Source organism: Podarcis cretensis (assembly GCF_951804945.1).
Source record: "Podarcis cretensis genome assembly, chromosome: 4".
Lineage (NCBI taxonomy): Eukaryota > Metazoa > Chordata > Lepidosauria > Squamata > Lacertidae > Podarcis > Podarcis cretensis.
This window is the reverse complement of record NC_137173.1, coordinates 70,080,078-70,108,002: the sequence shown is the minus strand read 5'-3', so window position 1 is coordinate 70,108,002 and position 27,925 is coordinate 70,080,078. Positions and strand designations below refer to the sequence as shown.

General features: G+C 42.2%; 1 protein-coding gene across 3 annotated transcripts in view; it reads left to right on the top strand.

Moving 5' to 3' along the window:
* The window catches only part of TBL1X (transducin beta like 1 X-linked), a 132,638-nt gene that overhangs the window by 89,553 nt on the left and 15,160 nt on the right, over window positions 1-27,925 (top strand). For all 3 annotated transcript variants that reach the window (XM_079972808.1, XM_079972807.1, XM_079972806.1), the window contains exons 4-8: window positions 11,955-12,062; window positions 21,911-22,056; window positions 24,431-24,689; window positions 26,584-26,716; window positions 27,441-27,582. In XM_079972808.1, coding sequence (XP_079828934.1) covers window positions 12,005-12,062; window positions 21,911-22,056; window positions 24,431-24,689; window positions 26,584-26,716; window positions 27,441-27,582 — 738 coding nt within the window. In that variant the 5' untranslated portion in view covers window positions 11,955-12,004. The remainder of the gene's footprint in view (window positions 1-11,954; window positions 12,063-21,910; window positions 22,057-24,430; window positions 24,690-26,583; window positions 26,717-27,440; window positions 27,583-27,925) is intronic.

Sequence of the window (27,925 nt, the reverse complement as noted above, 5' to 3'; positions counted from 1 at the left end):
TTAATAATAATAATAATAATGATACCCCAGCCACTCTGGGCAGCTTTCAGCATATATAAAAACATAATGAAACATTAAAAACAAATTGTGAACTCAAGGGTGCAGTTCATAATACTTAAAAGGGCTTATGTCTGCAAACTATTTGCGCTAATATCACATTAAGATTTCATGGACTCTACTTGCTCTACCCTTGACATGCCGGATGCTATGGTGGCCCTAATCCAGGAAGCCTTTTTTTTTTTTTTAGCTTTAAATTTGTCAGCTTTAGTTGCTTTGTAAACCAGATAATTAAAGTATGTGGGCTCAGTTCATAAGTGTATGTGAATAGGTTATTGCATGAATGTAGCTACTGTAATTTCCACATATCCGTCCACTATAGGAACACTGTCTAAAGCCAGCTTCACAAATAATTGTGTTCTTAGTGCCGCTAATCTTCCTTGTTTATTTTAACTTGAATCGTTTTAAGTCCTAAAGCTATTTTCATATTTCCTTTTCCCCTTGCTCTTGATTACTTAGGATAATGTGTAAATAATTTTTTTAAAAAAAACTTTTAAAGCTCAGGGTTTAATTTTTTTAAAGAAAAGAAAAAAGGCTCACTGAACTTCTTGTGTCTTAGAAAAGTAGGTCACGAAGTAGAATACAACACAATCACACTAATTAAAAGGGCTGTTGTTGTTTTTTCTCAGCAAAGTGCCATGAAGAAAAGATCAATACAGCAAAAACCCTTTTCACTGTGGAGCCAAGGGAATTGGAAAAGATCCACTTGTGCTTTCAGACCTTAAATGCTGGAGGCTGATGTCATTAAGAAAACCAGCTGAGGACTGAAAAGTAAACCAAGCAAACTAATAGGTTTTAAGTGTAGGAGGGGAAGAAAGGGGGGTGTATACCAGTAATATCTATGGCAGCATTTCTCAATTCGCTGACATCTAAGGCACCCTATTTTTCTTAAGTAAATTGTACAGTGCAATCCTATGCACACTCAGCACTGCTTAAGTCTGTAGGACTTACTTCTGAGTAAACATGCATAGGATTGCCCTTAAGACACACTCCACTCTTCTATGAGCAACGGAAAGTTCACTTGAAGAGTGTGTAGATAGATGATCTATTTAACCTTTGATGAACCGCCCAGTTTGAAGGATATATCTCTTCCTTGTGGTACTTTCCCAATGTTTCTCCTGCCCCCCTTCCACCCTCTGCTTTCCCACCTGTGTATTGTATTGCATTTATGGGTCACCAATTCATATCTCCTTTCTACATCTCCACTGGCTACTCAAAGGCTGTCTACTTGGGCAGACGTTGGTCTTAAATGGCGGAATATAAATCAATCATACCATACTTTGAGCAAACTTATGTCACTTATCTGGGAAACACCTGTGGGTTGCAAAGGGTACTAGGGCAGGGCTAGTCAAAGTGGTGGTCCACAGACCAGGGCTCATCTGTGAGACATCAGCTGCTGATCCCTGGTGACTCCACCACAGCCCAGGTTTGGCGGGATGCTTCAGAGACCAATTGCGGCTCTGCCACATCAAGTAGTTCGAGAAGCACTGTTCTAAAGCACAGAGGCGATCTGTGCATTTGTTGCCTTGCACAAGCTGTGGTCCCCATAAGGGACAGCTGCATATTCCTGCATTGCAGGGTGTTGGTCTAGAATGATCCTCATGATCCCTTCCAACTCTATGATACTATGACAAGGGGAAGACTATGACCAGGTGACCTTTGCACCTGCTCTGACTGCTGCCCAGGTGCTTGCTGTTAATAGGCAACTTCAAAGCTCCTGCTCTCTCTCCTTGTGGTTCTTTATCTTTAAACAAGGATGTGGACCAGAGTGTTCTTCCAACAAACAAAAGGCTCCTTTGGGGTAAGGGGTTGTCTTCTGTAAAGAAGAAGACACTCTACCCATTACGATGATGGGGGAAAGTAGGCTAAATTGTAGATCATGCTCCAGGATATTATATGAAAAATAATTTACCCATACCTATTGCCCAGATCTTGTGGGATTTTCTGGAGTGAGGGCCTTCTCTGGAACTGATAGTGTGCTAGTGCAGTTATAGTTGAAAAGCAGAGATGTCTGCTTCTGCATATGCTCTCTCAAGACCCAACAGTCCCAGAATTTTTTGTGCCTAGGCAGAAACGGGGAGTGGACAGGTGGTGAGAGGGACAAATTCCTTATTAAGCTGGGACATTGATTCCAGGGACAATATATCAGCCCTTACTGTTGGTAGAGTTCACACACACACGCACACACACACGCACACACACATACCACCTAGCTACTGTATTTTATCTTCAAACTATGAAGAATGTAAGAGAAATTGACTGGTTTGAGAATTCATTGTTTTGCAGTGAACCCCCCCCCCCTCAAAAAAAAAAGCCAGAAAAATGAAGCTTTAAAATGAATTGGTCCATTTATAAGAGCTTTGCAGCTGTGTTGGTCTGTTAGCATAAAGCAAATTCCAAACATTGACAGGCAGATCAACCAAAAAGTTACAAAATCGTCAGCAAGATTTAGCTGGTGAGCTAAAGCAGTGCATGTCTGTTGAATTTCAGTGGCTGTTCTCTTTGAGTAGGAGTTGGCTACCAATTTAATTGTGTGTTTGCTCTGAAGCATGGTGTTGTTGCTTATTGTTATTTATTCAGAAAGCAATTTACAACCCAGTAAGGTGTAATTTTGAAATCGCAGAAAAAACAATTTCGTAATTAAAATTAATTAAAAAACGCTTCCTGCATGACTTAAGAGAAGAAGAAGAGTTTGGATTTGATATCCCGCTTTATCACACCCAAAGGAGTCTCAAAGCGGCTAACCTTCTCCTTTCCCTTCCTCCCCCACAACAAACACTCTGTGAGGTGAGGGAGGCTGAGAGACTTCAAAGAAGTGTGACTGGCCCAAGGTCACCCAGCAGCTGCATGTGGAGGAGCGGAGACGCGAACCCGGTTCCCCAGATTACGAGTCTACCGCTCTTAACCACTACACCACACTGGCACCACAGAGGCTGTTTATATGGGTCTGGATCACTATAAGCATGTAAGAGGGGGCTTGCAAGTTTGTCCTGCCCTCAAAAACTATTCCTGATCCTGCATGCAAACAACAACATTGTAGGCATGCAGTGCTCTTCTTGAGAATGCTACCCAGCTATGCCATTTCCCAGGATACTCCCTTCCACTACCACCATCCTGGTTTTCTGTACTTCCCCTGCAAAATAGTCAGTATCCCATGCTCACTAACAATGCTCAGTCCTCATTGGGTTGTTTTGGGGATCTTCCTGTCTCAAAATCTGATAATTCCACCCCCCCCAAGGTTATTTGCACTTCCAGAAACCTTAGGGTTCTCTCCCCGTCTCCATACCTGATCATACCTCCAAATTGTTTGTGGTTGTGCCATTATAGCTCCATAAAAATCTGTTCTGGGAAAGTGAATTTGCTGTTAGTAGATCGTGTATATAGTATATAATGCAGGAACTTTTTTTTGTCACTTGGTGGGTAAAACATTTTTTGTGTGTTTCAATAGAAATTGGAAAGTGTGCGAGGGGCATACGTGAGGGGTTGCAAAGAGAAGACTGGTAGTTTATTTGCATCTTTTCTTCTATAAATGGACTTCTGTTCCTTACGTGTATAAGACATCAATGTGATCCTTTGTCCTGTGATGCTTAATCTTGGAATGGCATAGAACACACTTCTCAGCAATGTTGCAGCTGCACAGTTACCGCAAAAAAAGAGAGAATTGTGGTTTTCTTTTTATTCCGCTTAAAAGATTTGGTCAGGTAATTTGAGTACATGGGTCCTCCTATTGTCCTTAATTTTTGAAATTTTAATTAACTGAAACAATTTAAAATACCAACACATGGCTATAGTTCTACACTGGATTGCAGTAAAGCTTGAAGTGCCTATGATTCTTTAGTAACTTCAAGATGTAAAATAATTGAGTCCTGTGTTCCCAGGACTATATGGTAATGCTGTTCCTTTTTGCATTTATTTATTCCATAGGCTCAGGGTACCTAACAATATTTTCAAAATGAAACTATTGGTAAAATAATCCAGTGCTAAAAAACAACCTGCCACCAAACATCTGGCCTATATAAAAATAAAGATGTCCTACATCACCTCCAGAAAGCGATCAGGAAAATGTGTAACATCTGGTGATTCTATAAATAGGGCACAGCTTGAAAATGCAGGGCTTAAAAGGATTTTAGGGGAGATAGAATTCTGGGTTGTTGTTGTTGTTTTCAAATAAGACTTTTACAAAACTTGCTTTAGGAGCCCAGTATACTGTATGGTTGATAATGGAGTGTGTGGATTGGATCCAGATCTTGTCGTGCTTAGGATAGACCTATTGAACCAATGTAGGCAGTGTTTTTTTCTACTCAGAGTTGACCTGTTGAAGTTAATATACATTACTAACTTAGGCTCATTAATTTGGGTGGGCCACTACTCTGTGAGCTGGATATAACTCAGTGGGACTTTAAATGTTTAAATTAAGTTTCATTTATTTCAGTGGGTCTACTGTAAGTGTTATGAAGTCCAGATCCATCCCAGTGTGCTTGAGAAGGTAAAGGTAAAGGTACCCCTGCCCGTACGGGCCAGTCTTGACAGACTCTGGGGTTGTGCGCCCATCTCACTTAAGAGGCCAGGGGCCAGCGCTGTCCGGAGACACTTCCGGGTCACGTGGCCAGCGTGACATCGCTGCTCTGGCGAGCCAGAGCCGCACACGGAAACGCCGTTTACCTTCCCGCTGGTAAGCGGTCCCTATTTATCTACTTGCACCCGGAGGTGCTTTCGAACTGCTAGGTTGGCAGGCGCTGGGACCGAGCAGCGGGAGCGCACCCCGCCGCAGGGATTCGAACCGCCGACCTTTCGATCAGCAAGCCCTAGGCGCTGAGGCTTTAACCCACAGCGCCACCTGCGTCCCTCGTGCTTGAGAAAGAGGTGAACAAATATAAGAATGAAAGCGATGTCTTGCTGTGCAGTGTTTATGTGCTTAAGAAGCAAAGTACTGGCTCAGTGATGCTTACCATCGTCTGTAGCCAAATGATTCAAAGTAGAATTCAGACGAATAAAGATGATCAATGTTTTTGGAGAAGCAAAATCAGAATGCATTTCAACAAACTCCCTAACTTGTGCACTCTTAATCCTGATTTTGTCGGAAGAGTCTTACGAATTTGTTTTTGTTGAGCAACTCTTCATCTAGAGTCCTGAGGCTGTAATTTTTATTTTGAATAATTTTTATTAAGTTTAATTTTTTTACCATAGTCACAATCCATTCTTATCATCAACTGAAACTTTGCTCATCCTGAGCCTTTACCCCCCCCCCCCGGGCTTTCATAAATATTCACTTTCATCTTAGCATTTCTATATCAACTTATTTACCTTCTTTCTATACTTATAAAATTTGCCTTGATAATTGCTAACCAGTTCCAAAAATTAACATTACAAAATATTTTAACTCAAACCTGCAAACGTTTTCAAATGTTTACAGTGTTCTCTCATATATTGTATAAATTTACTCCAGTCCTTTTCAAACAGCTCGTCGTGCTGCTTTCGGATCTTCCCCATCAGCTTTGCCAGTTCTGCATATTCAATCAGAGTCCTGAGGCCGTAATTTTGCAGAACTGATAACTTCAGCATTGTCCACTAAACTGAGTTTGCTCTAGCAATTCAAAGACAGATTAAGCATTTGTGATTTAAAATGGGTTTGTTTTATCATTTGGGCACAATTATTTTGTCCATCTTACTGCAGGAGGCTCCCCACAATTCCTTTATAATCAGAATAGCAGCTTCTTAAGGGGGAAATAGATTTTTTGCTCCTGAACAATTATTAGTTAGATGCAGGGAGCTAGTTAGTGATTTATGATGTGTGCTATCCCAGGTGTTGGCAGAAGGTATATAGCAATCCGCCATTGGACTACTGTTTGATTTCAAGTGAACCGCCTAATACCTGCTAGTTACTGGGTTTCTTGCAAAGAGTACTAAAGGAAGAGAACTTTGATTTGATCTAGCAAATCACTTCTTACAATGTTTAATCAAGATTGCATACTTAGGCTTCATTCAGACACCTTCTTCTCTGATTCTTCAGTCCTAGAATCATAGAGTTGGAAAGCACAGTGGTACCTCAAGTTAAGAACTTAATTCGTTCCGGAGGTCCGTACATAACCTGAAACTGTTCTTAACCTGAAGCACCACCTTAGCTAATGGGGCCTCCTGCTGCTGCTGTGCCGCCGCCGTGCGATTTCTGTTCTCATCCTGAAGCAAAGTTTTTAAGCCGAAGTATTATTTCTGGGTTAGCGGAGTCTGTAACCTGAAGCATCTGTAACCTGAAGCATCTGTAACCCGAGGTACCACTGTACCTTGAGGAGCATCTAGTCCAACCCCCTGAGATGCAGGAAAATGCAGCTGTCCCATACAAGGATTGAACCCACAGGCTTGGCATTGTCAGTACCATGTTCTAACTAACAGAGCTATCAATGGTTTAAAGATCAGGAATTAACTATGTTTTCTTCTCTCTCTCTGCTCCTTGCCAAATCACACACTTTACTTAGTAGAATACAGTGGCACCTTGGTTTTTGAGCATCTTGGAAGCCAAACGTTCCGGTTTTCAAATGCCAAAAACCCGGAAGTAAATGCTTCCATTTCCAAACGCGCCTCGGAAGTTGGAATGGCTTCCGCTGAGTACCCCCCCCCACACACACACCATTTTTTTCATTGAAATTGCCCTTTGCGTCTTGGTTTTCGAACGTTTCGGAAGTTGAACGGTCTTCCGGAACGGATTGCGTTCGAAAACCAAGGTACCACTGCACTTTCTAGTTTTATCAAATCACAGTTTGCAGCTACATCCGAACTGGCAAATTGTGATTTGAGTGAGTCCTCCAAACCGGTAAGTTGCAAGCTCAGACCTTGTTCCCAGTAATCCTAGCCAAGGTTTTTGTCCTTCCTCTGCAAATTTAAAGCATACCAGGAGGCTATGCTATAACAGCGGAAGCAAAGGTACACTATACAAAACTAAACTCAGACATGCTTGCTTAAAGTACGACGCACGTGAAGGAAATGGACTGTTTAAATGCAAAGCATTAGATGCGAGATTACTGTGCGCACAGATGCATGACGTGTCCATTATGGAAAATAAAAGATGGCCTTGGAATGCACAGGGAGCCTGTTCACGTGATCTGTGTGAACATGTGATTTCCTGGAAAGGAGCTTGCAGCTGTTTTGCTTGTCCCTTTTGTTGCCATGCTGCACTGAGTGTTGTCTGATCAGGAACTGGTGATTAAGCTCTCTCTTCCTTAGCCACATACTGTAGCTAAGAACTAAACTACGAGCCTGGGTTTGGATGACCTGTTCAGCCACTGCACAACTTGGTATTGTACAACAGCAAAACCAACCAAGAAGGAGCTAAACAGCTGAGATCTCCCTGGGAGACTGCACATTCATACTTAGGCACAGCTTACCTTCACATGACGACATGTGAGCCACCCTCTGTTTCCTTCATCCTTCTTGTTGTCTGTGTTTGGTTGGTCCCGTGGCACCTGCAGAAGTGTAGATGGAAGGAACAAACAACAAAAAAGCCTTGTTTTTTAGCATTGCATAGTAACAGTGTGTATGAAGATGCGAAGTGGTTTATTTATGCCAAGCAAATTCTTGTTTACTGTCTTCAGGACAAAATGTATTAATGCATCCTGAGATGTAGGTGTTTGGAATGCTAATGCAAACGGAGAAAAAAAGTCGCTGTTTTGAAGGAGGATGTAGGTTATTTATTATTTGTGTACTTAAGCGGTTTTATAGACACAATGATTTTCCTTTGGCTTCTAATCTAATTAATAAAGGGATTCTAATCAAGATAAAAAGAACCATTGATCATGTAAATAAATATTGTTACTAATAGCTATATTTGGATTATTACTAAGAGCTATATTCTTGGTGCCGACTGTAATGGTTCTAGGGGTTGTTCATGCGTAAGTCGTCGCCACACCTGGCTGAGTTACCTGGGTGAACCCTATTCTGTCCGGACAGCCACTCACCCGAGGCTGTCTCAGTCGCTGGCAGAATCCGTCAGTGGGCGTTTCTTGAACTTCTTCCAGCAAAGAAGCTCCTTGACGCCCAGTCTCCACCTACTCTCCCTGCGCGGAAGCCTTCTGCGCAGTGAGGGTGTGGGCAGCGGAGGACCCGTGCTCTCCCCGCTGGTCTCCGGTGAGGAGTCATGGAGCCACCTCGCCGATTCCCCCATCTGCCCTCCTTCTCCACTGGTGCTATGCTGATTTCCCTTCCCAAAAGATGGGCTGCTTCTCTCCCTCCTGGGACGCTCTCCGTAATCCCTCTGGAGCCCTCCCTCTCCCTCTGGCTCCGATGGCAGTTCCCTGACACCAACGTTAAAATATTTTTAAGTGACGGGCAAAAGCTGTCTTCTCCCAGGCATTTTTCTGCTGCCTTATGTCTGTTTTGGTTATGATATAGGTATTGGGCTTTGGGGGTGGAGGCGGTGGTGTATTCTTAGAAATGCATCCACTAATTGTCAGTGCAGTCGTATGGCTGTTTTAATTTTGCATATTTTATATTGCTGTAGTTTCATATTGTAAATGGCCTTGAGTCTATTTTTAGAGGTAAGTGCCTAAGAACATACATACATACATACATACATACATACATAACATTTAGCCCTTTAAAATATATCTTTGTTATAGAATTCACACCACTTTGGCCAGTTCTAATGTAACATGTCTGCATCCATAGAATGGCTGTTATTGATACTTTTTGATATTTTATTTATTGTTTGTTTATTGTTTATGACTCATTTTGTTATGTTTGTAATTACATATATATATATTTCATGTTGTAAGCCTTGAGCATGGATTTAACTATGGAAGGGTGACATACAAAGAAAATGATGTATGTATTATGTACTGTCAAGAGCTCTGAGAGAAGTGGCTTTTTGAGCTATGCTCAGTCAAGGTGTCATTCAATGATCTCATATTCATAAAAACTTTTCAATAAATATGTTTGAACTCTGTCATAAATTAGAACCAAGCAGGCGGAGATTAAACAAACATGGCAGAAATTACTCAGAAAATCTTTTGCAGACTGCACACTAGAATCCATATCCCTTAAGGGCTGTATTCTTTCATTCATGATTCTTATGTGTCATTCCGTAAGGACAAATACATAAGAATGCTAAGTTCAAATGGGTTTTTCAGTGTAAATTTTCCAGGGCCATTAATAAAAGGATCCACTGGGCTAAACCCATTTTATGGATCTTTCATTCCAATATGATTTGTCTGTCTGCATGCGTTCATTGTGTGACCATTATTTGAATATACATTATTACATTGGAACCCATCTTGAATCTTGTAGCCCGGTCCCTGAATGTTGCAGTGGACTGAAATATGGTAACTCGTTAATATTTTTGACAGTTTAATTATTGTTTTAAATTGAAATGTTCCAGACCGGTGCATCACAAATCTTGGGCCATAAAAATACTTAAATAAATATGACTTTGTTTGTTTAATGGAAGCATCCTGCAGCTACAAGGCACTTTGGTTCGTTTGTTGGTTGTATGCATGATGTGTCTAAGAGTTTCAGGTTTTGCTAAATATGACCTTGGGGCAATTCAACAAGAAGAAAAGGCATCAACTCCCTGATGCCAAAGCTATATACAGTCGTGATAGTTCCATGGTGACCCAAATACCTGTAGAAAGGATGAACGAGTGAGACGTTCCCTGTCCACCACATGCCATTTCTTTGTGGCGCAACAGTGTTGTGTGATCCTGGCATTGACTCAAGCGCCACAGTGGCTATTTCTGGTTGACTGCTTAGTTGCAACCTGCTTAGCTGACGACTCACTGATCTTGCAGTGGTATGACAGCCAGTATTTCATGTACAAAACAGTTCTTTTCTCTAGCCGCAGGACTGGGCTTTAAGAGAAACAATGATCCCATTTTGCACCATCGTTTTATCATTTGTGTCTTTCCTTTACTGTTGAATATTCCTGATAGGTGCTTTTAAGACCGCCCCCCCCCCCAAAAAAAGTATTAAATGCTTTTGAAAGCTGAGCCTTAATTAGGAAATCATCTGAAGGAAGAGGAGCAGAGGATAAGAAACCAAGCCTTTTCCTCAAGAGCAAAATAATAATAATTAATAATAATAATAATACGGATGTTGCTTTTGTATGAAGTACAAATCGCCACAGTAAATAAAATTAACACTTAGGAAGAAGGGTCTTAATTTGCCATAATTGTCAAACTACAGGATTAGTGTCGGTGAGGGTAATCAATCTGAATTGTTGATGAAATATGTGAGGACAGTAAAATAAAAGCACCACACAGCTCTGAAGAGCGGCTCACATAAATAATGCAGGGACATCTGCTAGAGTCATGCATGACCTTCACTTCTGGGGACACCTGTAGATGAGCATAGCTGACTTAAAGCAGCAGATGCTACTCTAAGCAACAGGGATTGCTGAGCACAGTTTCAAGGAGCAAAGGCTCTCTTAGCTGCGAAGGGAAAGAGAGACCAGCCACAACGCTAATAACCTGCCCTTTCTTATTTTTTGTTTAATGCAGTTTAATACTTTCCAGTGGGCAGAGGGGGCAGTGTAAATACTGAAGCTACTAGATCAAATTGTTTTATTAAAAAATTGCTGTAGTGAGAAGTCTTGTAGCTTGAAAGGCAAAAATACATGGACTCTTGATGCATCGTCTATGCATATTTATGTGTTTAAAAGCTAATACGGCCCTTTTATTTTTAATGCACAATATTTTCTTTGAAAAAGAGGCTTGTTTGGTCATAAACTCTTGTTTCCGTAGGTGTTCTTATATTTAAGTTGCTCAGTTTGTATTTTTATGACATATTCGCTGCTAAATAATTTCTTAAGTGTTGTCTTAAGTGCTACCTCACCTGGTGAGGCAGTGCCAGATAAGGGGGCTTTGCTTTGGGTTCTTTCATTTCGCCCCACAGTTTGGGGGCAGCCATGTAGTTTCTGCAGTGAAGGAAGGTGTCAATAACTCTTATTTAATGCTTTGACGTTGGGTTAGAACAATGAAGGTCTGTATGACCCAAATTAGCTGTGCCGTGCTGCCAAATGGGCAAAAGGACATTCTGCCTCAGTGGTTTGTTCTAAATAGACCTCTCTGTTTGTTCTGCAATGTTTGCATTTGATTTTAATGATGCATTATGACACAAATCTAATTTATAGGAATGGATGGGGGGGTGAGGAGGCATCCTACCTGACCTGTTTAAAAATAGAGTATGGTTGAGCTAGCATTGTAGGTGCCGAGGGGGTCAAGCGTATTGCTGGAGAGCTGGAAAAACCTAGACAGGGTTTTGCTTGCAGCAGCAGCTTTTCCACTGCCGTGTGTTTTTGCATCTCTGAGCCTGGTGGCTTTAGGTCCTTTGCAGTCGCTGAGAGCAGCACTGTACTAAAATTATATACGGAGTTGTTATTATTACATTCTGCGCAATCACCTCAGCACCATGCATAATGAAAATAGCAAAAAACAAAAAAAGTTATAAACAGCAAGTGTGTGTGTGTTTGAAAAAATACAAAATAGACACTTATGGCAGAGACCCATTCATTCTGTTGGAGAAGCCTGTCAGAGCAAAACTGTCTTCAGTTGCTTCTGAAAAGTGCTGATAGTGGGTGTCTGCTGCAAGATGTCCTATGCTGAGAGTATTTTTTCTCCACAATCAACCTAGCTACTGTGTTCTGCACCAGACTCAGCTCAACACATTGCAGTAACCTGACGGCGAGGTTGTCAGTGCATGGGGAAAGCTCTTTCAAGACTTTATTAACTGTTGTCCCAACTCCGTAAATGATTATGATTTTCCTATGGTCAATTCATTTTGAACTTTGGCTGTAATTCAGATGTAAATTGATGTATACCTTAGTATGTGGCCATAGAAGTGAATGTTTAATTAAAAACAACTAGGTGATTGTAATCCAAAGCTGTGTTTTATCATTCTTCCTCTTTAAACAGAGCGTGGATCACACTTCTTGCAGACCTCATCATATTGAGGTGGGGCTAAGATGAGCATAACCAGTGACGAAGTGAATTTCTTGGTGTATCGCTATCTTCAGGAGTCAGGTAACTTTTTCGTTTAGAGCAACGTTCTATATGTCCTTGAGAGTGTTCTAGCAAAGAAGTTTGACTGGACTGTTGCCAGATCACATAGCAAGATTTAGATGTATAAACAATACATTATATTTTACAGTTTACAAATAGTAGCATTTATCCCCACTGTTTTGTTAACTAAAATGCATATATCTTGCACTTTGCATTTCACTAAATAAGTGTTCGAGCCTGCCCTTAGCATTTATTATAAACATTTATTTACCACTTTTCAGGTGTAGGAAAATACCAAACTGGTTTCCATATCTGCAAATCAGAAAGAAAAACAGTTGAGGTCACCATGTGCGCTGCAACTCTCCCCTCCCCAGCTGCAAGATCCCCGCCCCACAAATCACCCCCTTCACCACAATTCAGCTTGAAAGAAATATGGTAGTAAAATTAAGAATTTTCTCTGCTGAATTTTGTATTGAGTGTATAGCCTTTAGAAAGTTGTGGTTGATTTAATTGTTCATTTGCTGATAAAAAAGGCAAGTAATTGAGTGGAAACAGCATTTATTGTATTTTATTTAAAGTCTATGCGTAGTTGTAAAATCTTTGTGATGGCTGTTCGTAATTAGATCTCTCAAAGTAGCTTCTACAGGATTTTCCTGGTTTTGTCATGCATAGAAATCTGAGTTTAGAACCAAGGGCCAGTATCCAACTAACTCATTCCGTAAGCGCGAAAATTCATACTTGCAGAATAAATCTCTCTCTCTCTCTCTCTCTCTCTCTCTCTCTCTCTCACACACACACACACACACACACACACACACACCATGGCCTCCCCAAATCTGATCTGGAAGATTGGGGGAACTCCTTGAGCAGATGTGGGGGGGGGGGAGAGAAGAGGGGCGACAGCTCCATTGTGCGAACACACATTTTGCACTCAGGCAACTGTAAAAGAGGAGAAACATCTTAATATTTTTCAGTTTTTAATTTGAATTGAATTAGGTTGAATTTATCTGCTGCATCTAATGATTCTCCCCCCCCCCCCCATATGAGAAAGTGACTCCTACCCTAGATTCTGAATAATTGGCGAACAACGTATATAAGAACTAGCTGGTATTTTTGAGCCACATTATTCTAGAAGTTAGTTATTCTGGAAGCTACTGATACATGGCTTTTAGAGTGGTATGATATTTGAATGGGGCACTTTGCAGTTAGACTGAATTTAAAGAAAATTAGGGTTTACTGTCTCGGCTGCTAAAAAAAGTTGCAGTGACCAATTGTGGATTTTTTCAATGTTGGAAATCCTTGCAAACTCATTACCATGTGGCAACAGTGATGGCCTATTCAGTGTTGCTGGTTACAGGTGGTTATTTTGACTGACTGCAGAGCACAGTTAAGGACTAAATCTGCAGAGTATAATTTCCCTTGTTATAAAATGAAGCTGGATGCTGTCTCAATTACCTCCTACAACCTTTTTCTTCCTCCTCCCTCCACACACAGAGGGAAAAAGAGCAGAAAAGAATGTTCATCTGTGTAGGTAAAAGAGGGTTTTGTTTTGTATCCTGGCCAAATTAAAAAGATCTCAGATTTTATGGATCTGCAAGCTTAGGCACAGTGAATGGCAGAATCTGGAGTGCTCTTTCATTCTAATGCCACAGTATGCAAATAGGAAAGAGGATTTGTTTCATTTTATCCTCCTCCTCCTCTAAACCTGTAATGAAGAAGAACTGTTAAATGGTGCTAATCTTTGCTAGTTTATTCAAGTTTTTAGAAGTACTTTCCTAGTAAAAGATGTTTCCTCTCCTCCTTTGACAGATGACTAAAATTTCAGTAGTTTTATATTCTTGGCAGATATTGAAAAGAACTGTCATTCAACCCAACGGAAAGGTTATTATTTACACACACACACACACACACACACACACACACACTGAATTTTAGCAAACAGTCATGTGTGCTTTAATTTTGGCCACTATGTAGTTCAAAAAAGAAGATCCTTTCTCCTCAGTTCCCAGGATAACCTGTAATACAAGGGTGCATTTGCTGAGTCTTCGGAAATACCATATTTTTCGCCCCATAGGGCGCACCAGCCCATAGGACGCACCTAGGTTTTTTTTGGGGGGGAGGGGTAATAAAGAAAAAAATGTTATTCCCCCCCCCCAGGTGCGGGGCTGGGGTGGGGGAAGGCCGAGCTTCCCCTGACCCCAGCCCCCAGAACAGGCAGTTCTCCGCAAGCCTTGGGAGACTGGCGTGACTTCCCGCCGGGCTCCCACGCCTTGCGGATATCTGCCTGAAGCCCAAACCAGGTCGGGGAACAGCGGGATGGCGGCACTCCGCCTCCCCGCTGTCCCCCAAGCTTGTGGGGCTGGCGATAGGGAGAAGCGTGCTTCTCCCCACCGCCAGCCTCCAAACCAGGTCGGGGGACTGAAGCCCGGGGCGCGCTGTGCGCACCCCGGGCTTCAAGATGCAGGCTGCTATCCGCAAGCCTAGGGAGCCCGACGGGAACTCCCGCGGGCTCCCAATGCTTGCCGAGAGCTTCCTGAAGCCTGGAGAGCGAGAGGGGTCGGTGTGCACCGACTCCTCTCACTCTCCAGGCTTCAGCGAAAGCCTGCGTTCGCCCCATAGGATGCACACACATTTCCCATTCATTTTTGGAGGGGAAAAAGTGCGTCCTATAGGGCGAAAAAATACGGTAATTCTTATTATTGTAGTCATTCTCATCTTAAATTAATGGCTTAAATTGAAATCCTATACTCAACAGTAGCAATGCAGGAAGAGCCCACAGAACTCTGCTTCTAAGGTAGACTCACCTGATCCAATCCAATAAGATCATGATCTGATCTCACTGGATTGGATCAGGTGAGTCTACCTTGGAAGCAGAGTTCTGTGGGTTGCACTACCTTGGAAGCAGAGTTCATGATCTGAGTCCACTGTATAATCCACAGTCTGGTGGATTCCTTTATGAAGGCTTCAGTCCTCCCTCTGTGTCCTGTCCCTGTTTATCCCCCCCCCCTTAAAAAAGGCTGCATTTCAACTTCTTGCTACCACACTGAATAGAGTAGTGGAGTGAATTCTGGAGAAGCAAGACTTATTACAGTGCTGTAAGCATTTAAAAAGTAACTGTGACTCTTCAGAATACTTCATCTTCATTGTGCACGGCTATAAAAAAAGCTTTAGAAAGATGGTTTTTGTTAGGCATCTACTAACAGGTCTGTCACTGCCATTTAAGGGTTAGGGAAACTATTTCCAAGGATCTCATTACACTTTCCCCGCCTTTCCTCTTTCCTCCGCGCCCCTCCCCCCAATTGTCTCAGAAGTCACTCCCAAGGCCCAGATGTTATACAGTGCAATATATTTTCCAGTAGACATATCTGGCAGTTTGGCAAAGCAGCGCAGGCAGTTTGAACTACTCAGGGCTGGAGATACGGTTGGGGTGCTGACGAAATTGCTTTCCTCCTTTTTTAAAAAAAGACAAGACTTATTTGTAACTGCAGTGATGCATTTCAATCTTTATCCAAGTCTTGTTTATGGAAATTATTATGATGGCTTTCATAGATCTCTGCTGCCTTTATAGGAATGTCTACACATCTTAGAAGTCTGATATCTTCCTAATATGCATTCCTACTGGGTTTTTTTTTTAAAGTGCCCATTATTTTACATTATTTTTCTAAATATACACTTTATATCATGCATTTATTCATTTTTATCTTTTTTATTTATCATTTGAAAACGAGCAAACTAATAATGCATCCGAAACCACAGTGTTGGTAGGATCATGTTCATTTTGGTGTGTTCCTTCCCACCAGCTGCTTTGTAATGAGTGGGGCAAATCCAGCCTTTGTGAGCAAAGGAAGACATTATGGGCTAGATTCACAAACCTACCAAGAATATCCATGACATTAGTTTTCCTAATTATAACACTAGTACTTCTGTACTGTTTTCTAATATTCCCTTCACACTGAAGTGCTATGGAACTATGGCTTTCTGACCAATACACAGTGGTACCTCTGGTTACAAACACTTCAGGTTACAAACTCCGCTAACCTGGAAGTAGTACCTCAGGTTGAGAACTTTGCCCCAGAATGAGAATGGAAATTGTGTACCGGTGGTGCGGCGGCAGTGGGAGGCCCGATTAGCAAAAGCGTGCCTCAGGTTAAGAACGGTTTCGGGTTAAGAACAGACCTCCAGAATGAATTACGTTTGTAACCCAAGGTACCACTGTACCAGAATGTCACACTAAATTTCATTGACACCACGCTAGTGGGTTTGGTGAGACACAACAACAAACATCATTGGACAACATCACTGCACCCTTTCTACACATGCATCCTTCTGTTCCCCTGTGATGAAAAAAATTGTATGCCGGTGTACCACCCCAAATTTTGTCTCTTTATTCCCATGATATTCCGGGATAAGGGAGCTGCAAGCAGATTTTCCCCTCCTGGAATGCCATAACATGGAAACGAGCACTATATATGTGTAATAGAGTTGGCTCACCATTTACGTGAGGGATCAGTTCTGGGGGTCTGCGCACAAAGGCAGAATCATGCAAAGTCAGGACCCCCCTCCGAACCCCCCCCCCCAAGGAACCACTCCCCCAGAGCCCTTGAATCTCTTTCCCAGAGGCTGGTGAGGAAAATCTACTGGGTGTGCTGTTGGAGGGGAAATAAATAAACTGAGAGTGGGAAATTACAGGTTGCGATTGCGAATGTAAAGGGTCCATTAATTGTGGGTCCACTGTATTCTGTTTTCTGGAAGCGGCTTTTTGTGTGAAAACTCAAATATACTTACAGTTAATGGTGATACTGAATAAACTGCTGTGTGAATGCAGCCTAAATGTTGCATCACATGGTTTTGCTACATTCCCCCCCCCCCATGTTGTACTACTACCTTGTTTAGATTGAATTGTTTCCCTTTTTGCTTGGTATTTGATGGGGCAGCATGCTATTTCTGTTTATGTCCGCCATGTCGAAGTTGCTTTTTGGCCTCATGATCTAAAAGTGGTCCCATTTGTTTTCTTACGAATGGAAAGAATAGATTCCTCTGACTTTCATCTCCGAAGCCATCAGAAGAGGGAGTAGAATAGCTGTCCCCCATATATCTGGAGATTTCTCATAATTACAAGTGTGGGTTTGTGACACCTGGACACCATTTCTCATATGGGCAAAATGTTTTTTCTCTCTCTCCGCATCCTGAATTGAATGATTGTGGTGGGTGACATTAGGCCAACTCATTTATTTTTATTTTTATTCTCTCTTCCTCTAATGTCTCCGTGGGAGAAAACACTCTCCTTTTTCATGTAATCTGTGCTGGGCTCTGCCGATCATTGTTTTCTTAGGGGCTGTTTCTCATAATATGCCTGCCACCTTCTGGGTGATGGATGCTTTGTAAAGTGAGCCATTTCATATGTGCCGGATTCCTTGTGGATTGGTTTTCCAAGAGTTGTCTCCACTACTGTCAGACATTGCTGGTGGCGACAGTACACCCCATGGAGACCTACTTATTCAGCAAGCCAGTATCCTCTAACAGCTCACTGCATGAAGTAACTACTATATAGAGGCTGCTTCAAGCAGTTCCTGCAGTGGTTGTATTTTGACTAGCCCTGAGTTGCATATGGATTTATCTTCTTGTTTTTACTTGAGAAGTGATACCATGACAAATACGTTTGAGAAGCCCTGATGTAAAAATAGTATTTTATATGAGACATCGAATTAGCTTATCATTCTGTTTCCCCCTTCCTTAGATTTACTCTTTTGGATACTGGACTGCAAAATACAAGCACAACCCATCAATCCATTGTGAGGGAATCACACATGTAGAACTCGATGCTTATCACTTCAAAACTTTCAGAAGTGGGCCAGTCACCCATTCCAGGAACACATGATTAATTCTACATCCATACACACTGCTTTAAGATTCTTCCCTCACTCTCCTAATGCTTGTTTGTCTTCTTAGAAGCCAGAGCTGCTATAGAGGAAACTTCCAAAGGAAGGTTCTGTTGTGTTTTCAGAATACTAACAGGCAAATTGGTAACACTGGAATATTGTTTTTAGTCCACTTCCCCTTCCTCCATTCTGTCTGTAAAGGTAAAGGTACCCCTGACCATTAGGTCCAGTCACGGACGACTCTGGGGTTGTGCACTCATCTCACTCTATAGGCCAAGAGAGCTGGCGTTTGTCCGCAGACAGCTTCCGGGTCATGTAGCCAGCATGACTAAGCCGCTTCTGGTGAACCAGAGCAGCGCACGGAAATGCCGTTTACCTTCCCGCTGGAGCGGTACCTATTTACCTACTTGCACTTTTTGGCGTGCTTTTGAACTGCTAGGTGGGCAGGAGCTGGGACTGAACAACGGGAGCTCACCCTGTCACGGGAATTTGAACCGCCGTCCTTCCGATTAGCAAGCCCTAGGCTCTGTGGTTTAGACCACAGCGCCGCCCGCATCCCTATTCTGTCCATAGGGCATAGTTAATTGTCTATGGAGCCATGGAATATTCATGAATATTCTAACTGTGGCAAAAACAGTGCTGCTTTCTTGTGGGAAGTGAAAGATCAGTTTTTCTGACACAGAAGCAGCAAGTCCTTAAACCTAGCAGTGGGCTGTTCTAAAAGGACCCAGGCATTCCAGGAAGCTGGAGCAAGGAGTCTATGGGACAGGAAGTGAATATGTGTGTGATGGAAGAGGAAGCTGATTTTATTCTTAACTATATATGTAGACCACTATTAGACAAGCCTTCAGTGCTAGGTCTCTATTAACATATACAAATTTCAACATTAAATAACTTCTTTGGGATTTTGTGAAGTTCTACTTCTTTAAAGCATGATGGTGTTGTGTGGAGTATGTGCGTTTTGTTTTGTTTTTTAAAAAATATATTCTACTTCCCACTTCAGGAATGGATCACAAGCTTTATAGCACGCTCCCCTCCCCCCCCCCCGTTTTTTTTTAAAGAGGCCATTGACTTAGTTGGACTGGTTACATGCATTTCAAAGATAATGCAGCTCACAGCTTCACACTATAAAGGGGCACAGTTTATAAACTAATCATGCTCTTGGCATCTGGGACATTTTCACTTTAGAATGTTATAAGACAACTTCCTACTTGAGGTGGAGCTGTGGTGGTTTACTTCAAAGCTTTTGTAATGTTACCTTCATTCTCTGGTAGTAATATGGTGATAATTGTGCTCCAGTAATTTCAGCTACAAAAGTAACTTGCAGAAAGTTAGCCCAACTTTAAAATAGTTTGCAAGAGGCAGCCCTTGATGATGCCTTTTAAAAAACAAATTACTTAGGCACATTATTTATATTTAAGCTTTCAGTATCGTCTCTTATGAAGCCATCTCTGTAGCACATACTGATGAATTTACTGTGTTTCCAGTCCTGAAGTGTTCTTTAGCTTTGATGTTTTTAATTTGGCACATTTTTGCAGCGGTTTTCTGTAATCGCAGCAGCTCTCTAAACAGCACCGCTGTGACTGTAAAAATCACAACAAAGCGTACCTAGCTCTTCATCCACTCAGGTTGTGCTCATGGTTACACAAATATTAATTGCTGTAGAAATTGCTGTGAAGTTGCCTCCTCTTGGCAGCAAATGGTGTGTAGAAGAATTCATTGAGGTGTAATGTTGGGTTAGTTGGTATTCATAATCAAGGTCAGTCCTTCATCATGGTTATGATGGTTTATACCCTTTTGCATGTTTCCTTCTTTGTACAGTTGCATCTGCAGCAGTGCTAACCACCATTAACAGTAGCTGACATTAGTTAGCAAGTGTTTGCAAATAAGCCTGGCGTCCTCTAGGGCTCCCCCTGGCCCCCAGTACACTCCTATCAGCCAAAACATCTAGATGACAGGAGGCCATCAAAGACTGAACTGCACCATGGTTATTCTGTTCCTTTCCATCTTTTCCATTCTGAACATTTTTAATTTCTAAATTCAGAGTTCCAGAGTAGAGTTGTACAAGTATAACACTGCATTGGGTGCAATAGAATCTCTCCCCCCCCCCCATATACTAACAGTGAGCTCATTGTCTCAGTGTGGTTCCTTATGTAAACCAAAACCATCCACATACTATAAGAGAGAACTCGGCAGACTTGGGAGAATTGCAAAGTTTGAAATACTGTAAATACCTTTAGGTAACAATAAGTTGGGGAGGTGGGAAGCCCAAACAGCCTAATGATGACTGAGGAGGTGGCATAGAAAACCTAGGGAGGGTGAAAATGGTATGGAATATTCTGGAAGAGAGCATGGCTAGTTGGCTGGAACCCTGAACACTTCACACAGCAATCAATTTTGCTTCTAAGGGTTCCGCCTGGTCTTCCTTCAGATGAAGAGTAAGGTTTTGTGCCACGGCTTAAAGTCTCAGCATTGTCCAGTCTGACAGTGAATAGTCCGCCAGCTGAAGACTCGAGAGCATGCAGTTTGTCACCATTGTGGGTGGTTAATCGCCTTCTCAGCAACCAAGTATGCAGAGCAGATGTCAGCACCAACTGAATGGCGGTGAAAATAGCTGTACCCACCTACAAGGCCTCTGTGAACGCTTGCGTGCCAAAACTCCCAGTTGCTACCAGATTATTCATCAGGTCAGCTTTGACCAGCATTTGTGATATAGCTCACGCCTCTTAAGAATATGGTTTGTTTTCAACTCGCTTCCAGAATTCAATTTGCCTCTCCTTTGATTACATGTGTGTACAGCAGTAGATGAGCTGGTTTCAGCTCTGTGAGAAAGATGTCCTTTATGGGCTGAAAATCAGGGACCTCTGCTGAGCTGTTTCTCACTTCCTCTATTACTTTATATTGTATCCGTATTTCCTCCAGCATCTTGGTGGCATCTAGATTAGCAGCACAGCTCTGCCTTCTCATTAGACCAGACATACAGAAATCTTGTGCTACTTCATGACTGCACATGAACAACACTTCCCTCTTGTGTGATTGGCTTTTTAAACCTAAATTGCTAGTGTGGGGACTGATCCGAGCTGGGAACCTGGTGGGGAGCAGTTTTGTGGGGGAAAACTCTTTGCCTCCCCACCATGGTCATGATCAGGGCTCTCACATCTCCTATCGGTATTTGCGGGGTGGGGAAACAGCTGTTAGAGCAAAAGAGAGACCCCACCCCACCCCCAATGCAAATGGCAGGCACAGGGGCTCTGACTCAGACTGGGACAACAGCAGCGGGGAGGGGGTTAAAAAGAAACCACCCCATGTCAAAGCCCTAATCTGATTTGAGGTCCTACATCTGCAATTTGCTTTTTTTAAAAAAAATCATCAAATCATGCTATTGTTAATTGCACGAATGGTGTTGCAGCTAATGGATCAGCACCAGTACGTCTGCACTGGGCCAGCGTGGTACAGTTCCAGTTTGTTGTTGCCTGCAAAGAAACATGCAGTTAGAGAGTCTACCTCTTGGGGATGGCTTCTCATTTCCTGTTAGAACAGTTACACTGTGCATGTCGGATTGAGCTGGTAATGAGAACTGTGGGCAGAAGGTTGAAAAGGCGCCTTTGTCTTGTTCTGTGTGAGAGAATGTTTCCCTTGTTGTGAGCGTTGGATTGTAGGCAAATACAACCTGTTCACTGTAAAAAGAGTTTAAGCATCAAAATGGTGTGTGTTTTTGCTTTTTTTTTTAAAAAAAAAAGAACACCTTTTGGCTTAGCACAAATTATTTCTTTGCGAAGTCTGCATTCTCCGCAAAGTATGTCTGGAAATGAATGCTAGGAGGAGGGGAGGCCGTTGTAGTTTTTTGTAACCACCCAAGGTAATCTGGTAAATGGATCCTCCTAAATGGTTAGGCTGGCAAAGGTTTTGGGCAGCGCTGTTTTTAGGGTGTGTGTGTCACATTAAGGAGTGTTTAGGTTTTCCTATCATGGCTTCTCTTCTTGCTTTCAGGTTTCTCCCATTCAGCCTTCACATTTGGAATAGAGAGTCATATTAGCCAATCCAACATCAATGGGACACTAGTGCCACCTGCTGCCCTCATCTCCATACTTCAGAAAGGCCTGCAGTATGTGGAAGCAGAGATCAGCATCAATGAGGTGAGTAGCTGTGTTGTCTTATGTGGAGAGACACACCACTTGAGTACACTATGTAGTACGTACACTATGGAGTACGTTAGATATTGAAGAACCTACCTCTTGCCTTTCTCCGTTGACTCTTACTCAAGAGCAAGCCACAGTTTTGAGCTGGAATGGATAATCAGGTGGCATTTGCGCAAGGAATCAATACAGAACAGTAAGAAATTAAGTATATTTGCAGTGCCAGAGGGTTGGAAAAGATTTAGGCCTTACTGAGCAGTTGGATACAATTGCCTTATGTGTCTCTAAGGATAGGAGAGAGCAAGAGCTAAGAATACAAGGGAGGATCCGGGTATCTTCCTGAACAGTAGCCCTCCCGGTGGCTGTGCCACCAGCCAAGAAAGAAGGCATTCATGGGCATCATTTGCTAATAAAGGAGAAACAATGATAGCTTTGTGCATCTGGAGTTTCTTTGTAAAGATGTTTACATTAAATCATTGAAAAGGGCTCTTCCTTTGACTTCTCTTGCTGTTTTAAATTATGCTATCTTAAAAAAGAAGCAGCACATTTGTAAAGCAGAGAGGCATGGCTGTCATCCCATCAGATTTCTTCCCTATACTCTGTAGTTCCGAAATTTTCAGATTAGACTTCATCCTGAACAAACATGTCAAGAGGAACTGACAAATGAATTTTGTTACTTTTTTATAGACGTAGTAGATAGTCGTCACTAGCCATGATGACTGTGTGTGTGAGGCAGTGTGCCTCTGAATACCAGTTGTTGGGAGTCGCTAATAGGGAGAGTCCTGCTGCACTCGGCTTCTGCTTATGGGCTTCTCATAGGCACCTAGTTGGCCTCTCTGGTGAAAGAGAAGGCTAGACTGGATGGGCCTTTGGTTTTTGCAGTCTTATTAATTATCGCAGAAGTGAAGGTGAAATGGGGTGAATTTGAGCCTGGGTAATTCAGTTGCTTAGAGCATAAGATCCTCTTATGGGACAGCTGTGTATTCCTCTATTGCAGGGGGTTGGACTAGAATGATCTTTAATAGTTCCTTCCAGCTCTATGATTCTTTGATCCCAGAATGCCTTTTCAGAGCCAATGCTCTTCTAGGAACCTAGAAAGCTGCCTTATTCTGAGTCAGACCATTGGTCTATGTAGTTCAGTGTTGTCTACAGTGACCAATAGCAGCTCCTGAGCGTCTCTCCCAGATCTGCCTGGGGACGCCATATTACTACTGCTACTACTACTACTACTAGTACTATTACTAGCATTATTATTCAAAACAAAATAAAAAAATTCCTTCCAGTAGCACCTTAAAGACCAACTAAGTTAGTTCTTGGTATGAGCTTTCGTGTGCATGCACACTTCTTCAGATACACTGAAACAGAAGTCACCAGACCCTTCTATATAGTGAGAAGGTGGGGAGGGGTATTACTCAGAAGGGTGGTGGGATTGGGTGATTGGCAGATAGCTGTGAGTATCTGTGAGTACTCACCCTTCTGAGTAATACCCCTCCCCACCTTCTCACTATATAGAAGGGTCTGGTGACTTCTGTTTCAGTGTATCTGAAGAAGTGTGCATGCACACGAAAGCTCATACCAAGGACTAACTTAGTTGGTCTTTAAGGTGCTACTGGAAGGAATTTTTTTATTTTGTTTTGACTATGGCAGACCAACACGGCTACCTATCTGTAACTAGCATTATTATTATTATTATTATTAACCTTCAAAACCACTGCATCAAGGCTATTTACACATAAAAACAATTAAAGTCATTTATAAACACGAAAGCAACAGATACATTTAAGGCAAAACTAAAACCCTAACAAATGGATGCAGTGGTACCTCGGGTTACATACGCTTCAGGTTACATACGCTTCAGGTTACAGACTCTGCTAACCCAGAAATAGTGCTTCAGGTTAAGAACTTTGCTTCAGGATGAGAACCGAAATTGTGCTCCGGCGGCGTGGCAGCAGCAGGAGGCTCCATTAGCTAAAGTGGTGCTTCAGGTTAAGAACAGTTTCAGGTTATGTACGGACCTCCGGAACGAATTAAATACTTAACCCGAGGTACCACTGTACTCACTGTACTTGTGGTAAAGACCCATTTATACAGCTGGGAAAGCCCATCGGAACAAAAATTACTGCTACTGTTTCTGGAAAGCACAGTTAGTGGGTGCCAGTTGTATCTCAACAAGAATACTCAATCCAGTGCTGTTCCGTCACTGTGTGCTCAGCAGTCCAGAGTGTGGTGATTAAAAACTCGCCAAGAGGCTTCTCTTACAGAAGGTTGTTACAGATGGCTCCGTCACCGTATTCTGCTTGGCATTCTCTTGGGTGTCGCCTGTCCTCTCAGCCTCCTAATTCGTTTTCTTTTCATTTTCCTTCCCCTCCCTCAGGACGGCACAGTGTTTGACGGCAGGCCTATAGAGTCGCTATCGTTGATAGACGCAGTAATGCCTGACGTGGTACAGACTCGGCAGCAGGCTTTGCGGGAGAAATTAGCTCAACAGCAAGCTAGCACGGCACCAGTCACAGCGCCGGCCACCACGGCCACCACAGCTTCTACAGCAACGACAACTGCTGTCCCTCAGCAGAATACACCAAAGAATGGAGAAGCCACTGTGAATGGAGAGGAGAATGGGGCACATGCAATAAGTACGCTTCCTATGGGTGTGGCTCGCGAGTGCCGGATTTTGTGCAACTGCAGCACAACCTTTGGTTTGGGTCTAGGCTCCGAGTTCATCACCTTGAGAAGTGCAGTAGTTATTTTTTATGTGGAGCTTCCCTTGGGATTGGTCTGGAAGCTGAAGCTGGTTCAGAATGCTGCTGCCAGCTTTTTGAGGGGAACACCTATTGCATCTTTACTAAGGGAACCGCGCTGGCTGCTGATGAGCTGCTGCTCCATGTGCAAGGTCTGGTTGTTAACATATAAAAGCCCTGAACAACTCGGGACCAGGTTCCTGTGGCTGTAGAAAATCTTTGTCCAATACGTTCTGGATTTTTTAAGCCCAGGAAAGGGGACTCCGTAGGCTTTCAAGGCAGCTTATATCACCTAGCACAGCTCCTTACCTTTTTGCCTCTGACTAGAAGAATAAATTATGCAGATATGTGTACTTGCATTTAACTTGCATGATTTTATGGAGAACACAAAACTGATACATTATTGGCATGGAATTTCGGTTACCTTGGGGAAGAATGTTGATTTATTTAAAAGCACACAGCTCTGAACATGAAGACTCCTTTGAGTTCATGATGCTCAGAAATTGTATGAAGACATGGAGAATAGTTATTCTGCAGCCATTCTGTTGCAGGTTTTCAGGATCATGATACATCCCAACATAGTAGCTGCTTGCTTTCTATTGGGACCAAGATCCCCAAGAATTGCCAGCACTAACCACATGTCTGAGTCTATAAGGATATGCCCGGTTTCCACACCATAGAATAGGCACCAGCACTCTAAAATTAAGTTAGGAAACTTCAACTCCTGCATTTAGTCAGGGACCTCATTCACATGTCCTGGTAAATCACATGAACGTTTTCTCCTCCCTGCTAGCGGGTGGGAGAAACATGCCTGAAATGGGGACCGTGCTTCGCTTTGCTCCAAACAAACCATGTTTTGCAGCACCGGCTTGTTCTTGACCAGCTTGTTCTTGTTCTTGACATGTTTGTGGTTTGTGTGAGTTAAATTAACTATGATGCCCAGTTTGGATATAACACTACATCAGGGATCATGGTTTGTGTGGGTGGGGATGAGCAAAGTGGCCTAGATTCAGTGTGAACTGGTCTACTATAGGAAACATGAAGAGAATCAGACTTTTAATCGCAACATCACTGTACTAAAAATATGCATAGTAGTGCACAGCTAGGCAATATAAGGCAGCCACAGGCTTGTCTGTGTTCAAATCCTTCCTCAGTGTTAAGTTCAGTAGATGGGCTTGGGGAAGTGGTCTAACTGAATTTCCCCTAAGTCTCATCCGTTTCTCCTTACTGTTACTGAGTCAGCTATTTCCCTGTCTTCCCCAACCCCCATTTGGATGTTATATTCCCAGGATTAAGGATTAATTTATTTGGGAATTATCCATGTGTAAATAAAATTTGGCAGTATATGGCAGTATAAGTAACTATGTGTTACTTTTCCCTATAGGATCTCTTGCCATTAATTGCACAGTTTGCAATGTGCAGAAGGGAGCAGAAACTAATCACTGTGTGCGGTTTTCATTGTTGTTATAATTAATGTCATCTTATCAGCAGTTCACCCAGATCATGATGTGAAATATGACTTGTTTAAAAAGCCTGTTCTTAAATGTAGAGAGTTACATTTCCTTCTGATCTTGGTAAGGAAAGTGTGTGTTTATGCAGCCAGCATAAAGCAATCAAATAAGTTATATGTTATTGGAATTAAATGGTTTTCTCCAGTCTTCTCTGTAAATAATTACAGCTAAGAGTAACATGCTGCAAATTTGAAAAAGCAAAACAGAACAAAACTGAAAGGAATAACTAACAGTACGTAATCACTGCCTTACCTCAATGTGTGTATTTTGTCGTGCAGATAATCATTCAAAGCCAATGGAAATTGATGGGGATGTTGAAATTCCTTCTAACAAAGCAACAGTTCTCCGGGGTCACGAATCAGAGGTGTTCATCTGTGCCTGGAATCCTGTCAGTGATCTGCTAGCATCGGGGTAAGTTAAAGGGTTAGAACAGCTCTCACTGTATTTAAGTTGCATTCATCTCTAGTCAGTGCTGATTTGGAGCATCAGTAATGAGGATCTCATGTGCCCTCTCTGTATGTCATTGTTATGACAGACATAGTCTTAACACATTGTGGCTAATGTGTTCTCTCAAACCAACTTATAGGAACTTAGGAGGCTGCCCTGTATTGGGTCAGACTGCTTCCTCCATCTTACACCATATTGTTTACTGTGATTGTCAGGGGCTCTCTAGGGTTCTCAGGCAGAAAGCCTTTTCCTCTGCCTGTTACCTGAGCCTCCTTTTAAAACATAGCTACTGGCTATGGCCCCAGCATCTAATAAAATCCAACATCTAGTGAAATAACTTCCAAGAGAGCGGATTGCCCTTCGTAGTACATTTTTGTTAGCCTTGTTCTGTCAGGTTTCCAAATACAATTACTACTGCAGTTTTGCTTTACGGTGTTATGGTTAGAAATTGGAAGTTGTGAGGTCCTGGAGTTGTTGTTACTCACTCGTTTTCGGTTTCTATATTATTTCATCATGTTGTCGTTGAATGTGCCTTGCAATTTTGTTGTTGTTGTTGTTGTTGTTAAAGAAAAGCAGTCTATTCGTTTGTTGGTTTTTTTAAAAAAAACAACATTTCCTGTGTGTGTTAACAAATATATATGTTCATATCCTGTTCCGTGTGCACGACAAACACATTTCTTCTTGATAGATCTGGTGACTCTACGGCCAGAATATGGAATCTAAATGAGAACAGTAATGGTAGTTCCACTCAACTCGTCTTGAGGCACTGCATAAGAGAAGGAGGACATGATGTTCCCAGCAATAAGGATGTAACATCGTTGGACTGGAATGTAAGTTGACTGCTAAAACTCTTGAAGGTGTCTGTGAAATGTAGATTGCTATATATATATATATATATATATATATATGGTGCTTCCATTCCAACCTGGTGTTATTTTACACTAGCAAAATATCTGTCACCATGATGGATGGAGTGTGCTTATATACGATAAGGGGGACCCCTGCACACCAGCTGATTTCTTTCAGGAGGGCTAAGCTACTCAATGACAGCAATAAGGAGGACCCTTGCAATTGCAGCATTTTTGCCAGAAACACTTTATTTTTCCATGTCATTATCTGTGGCAGTCATCCCCATACCTAAAAGAAAATAAAAGGTGGGATAAAGTGTTTAAA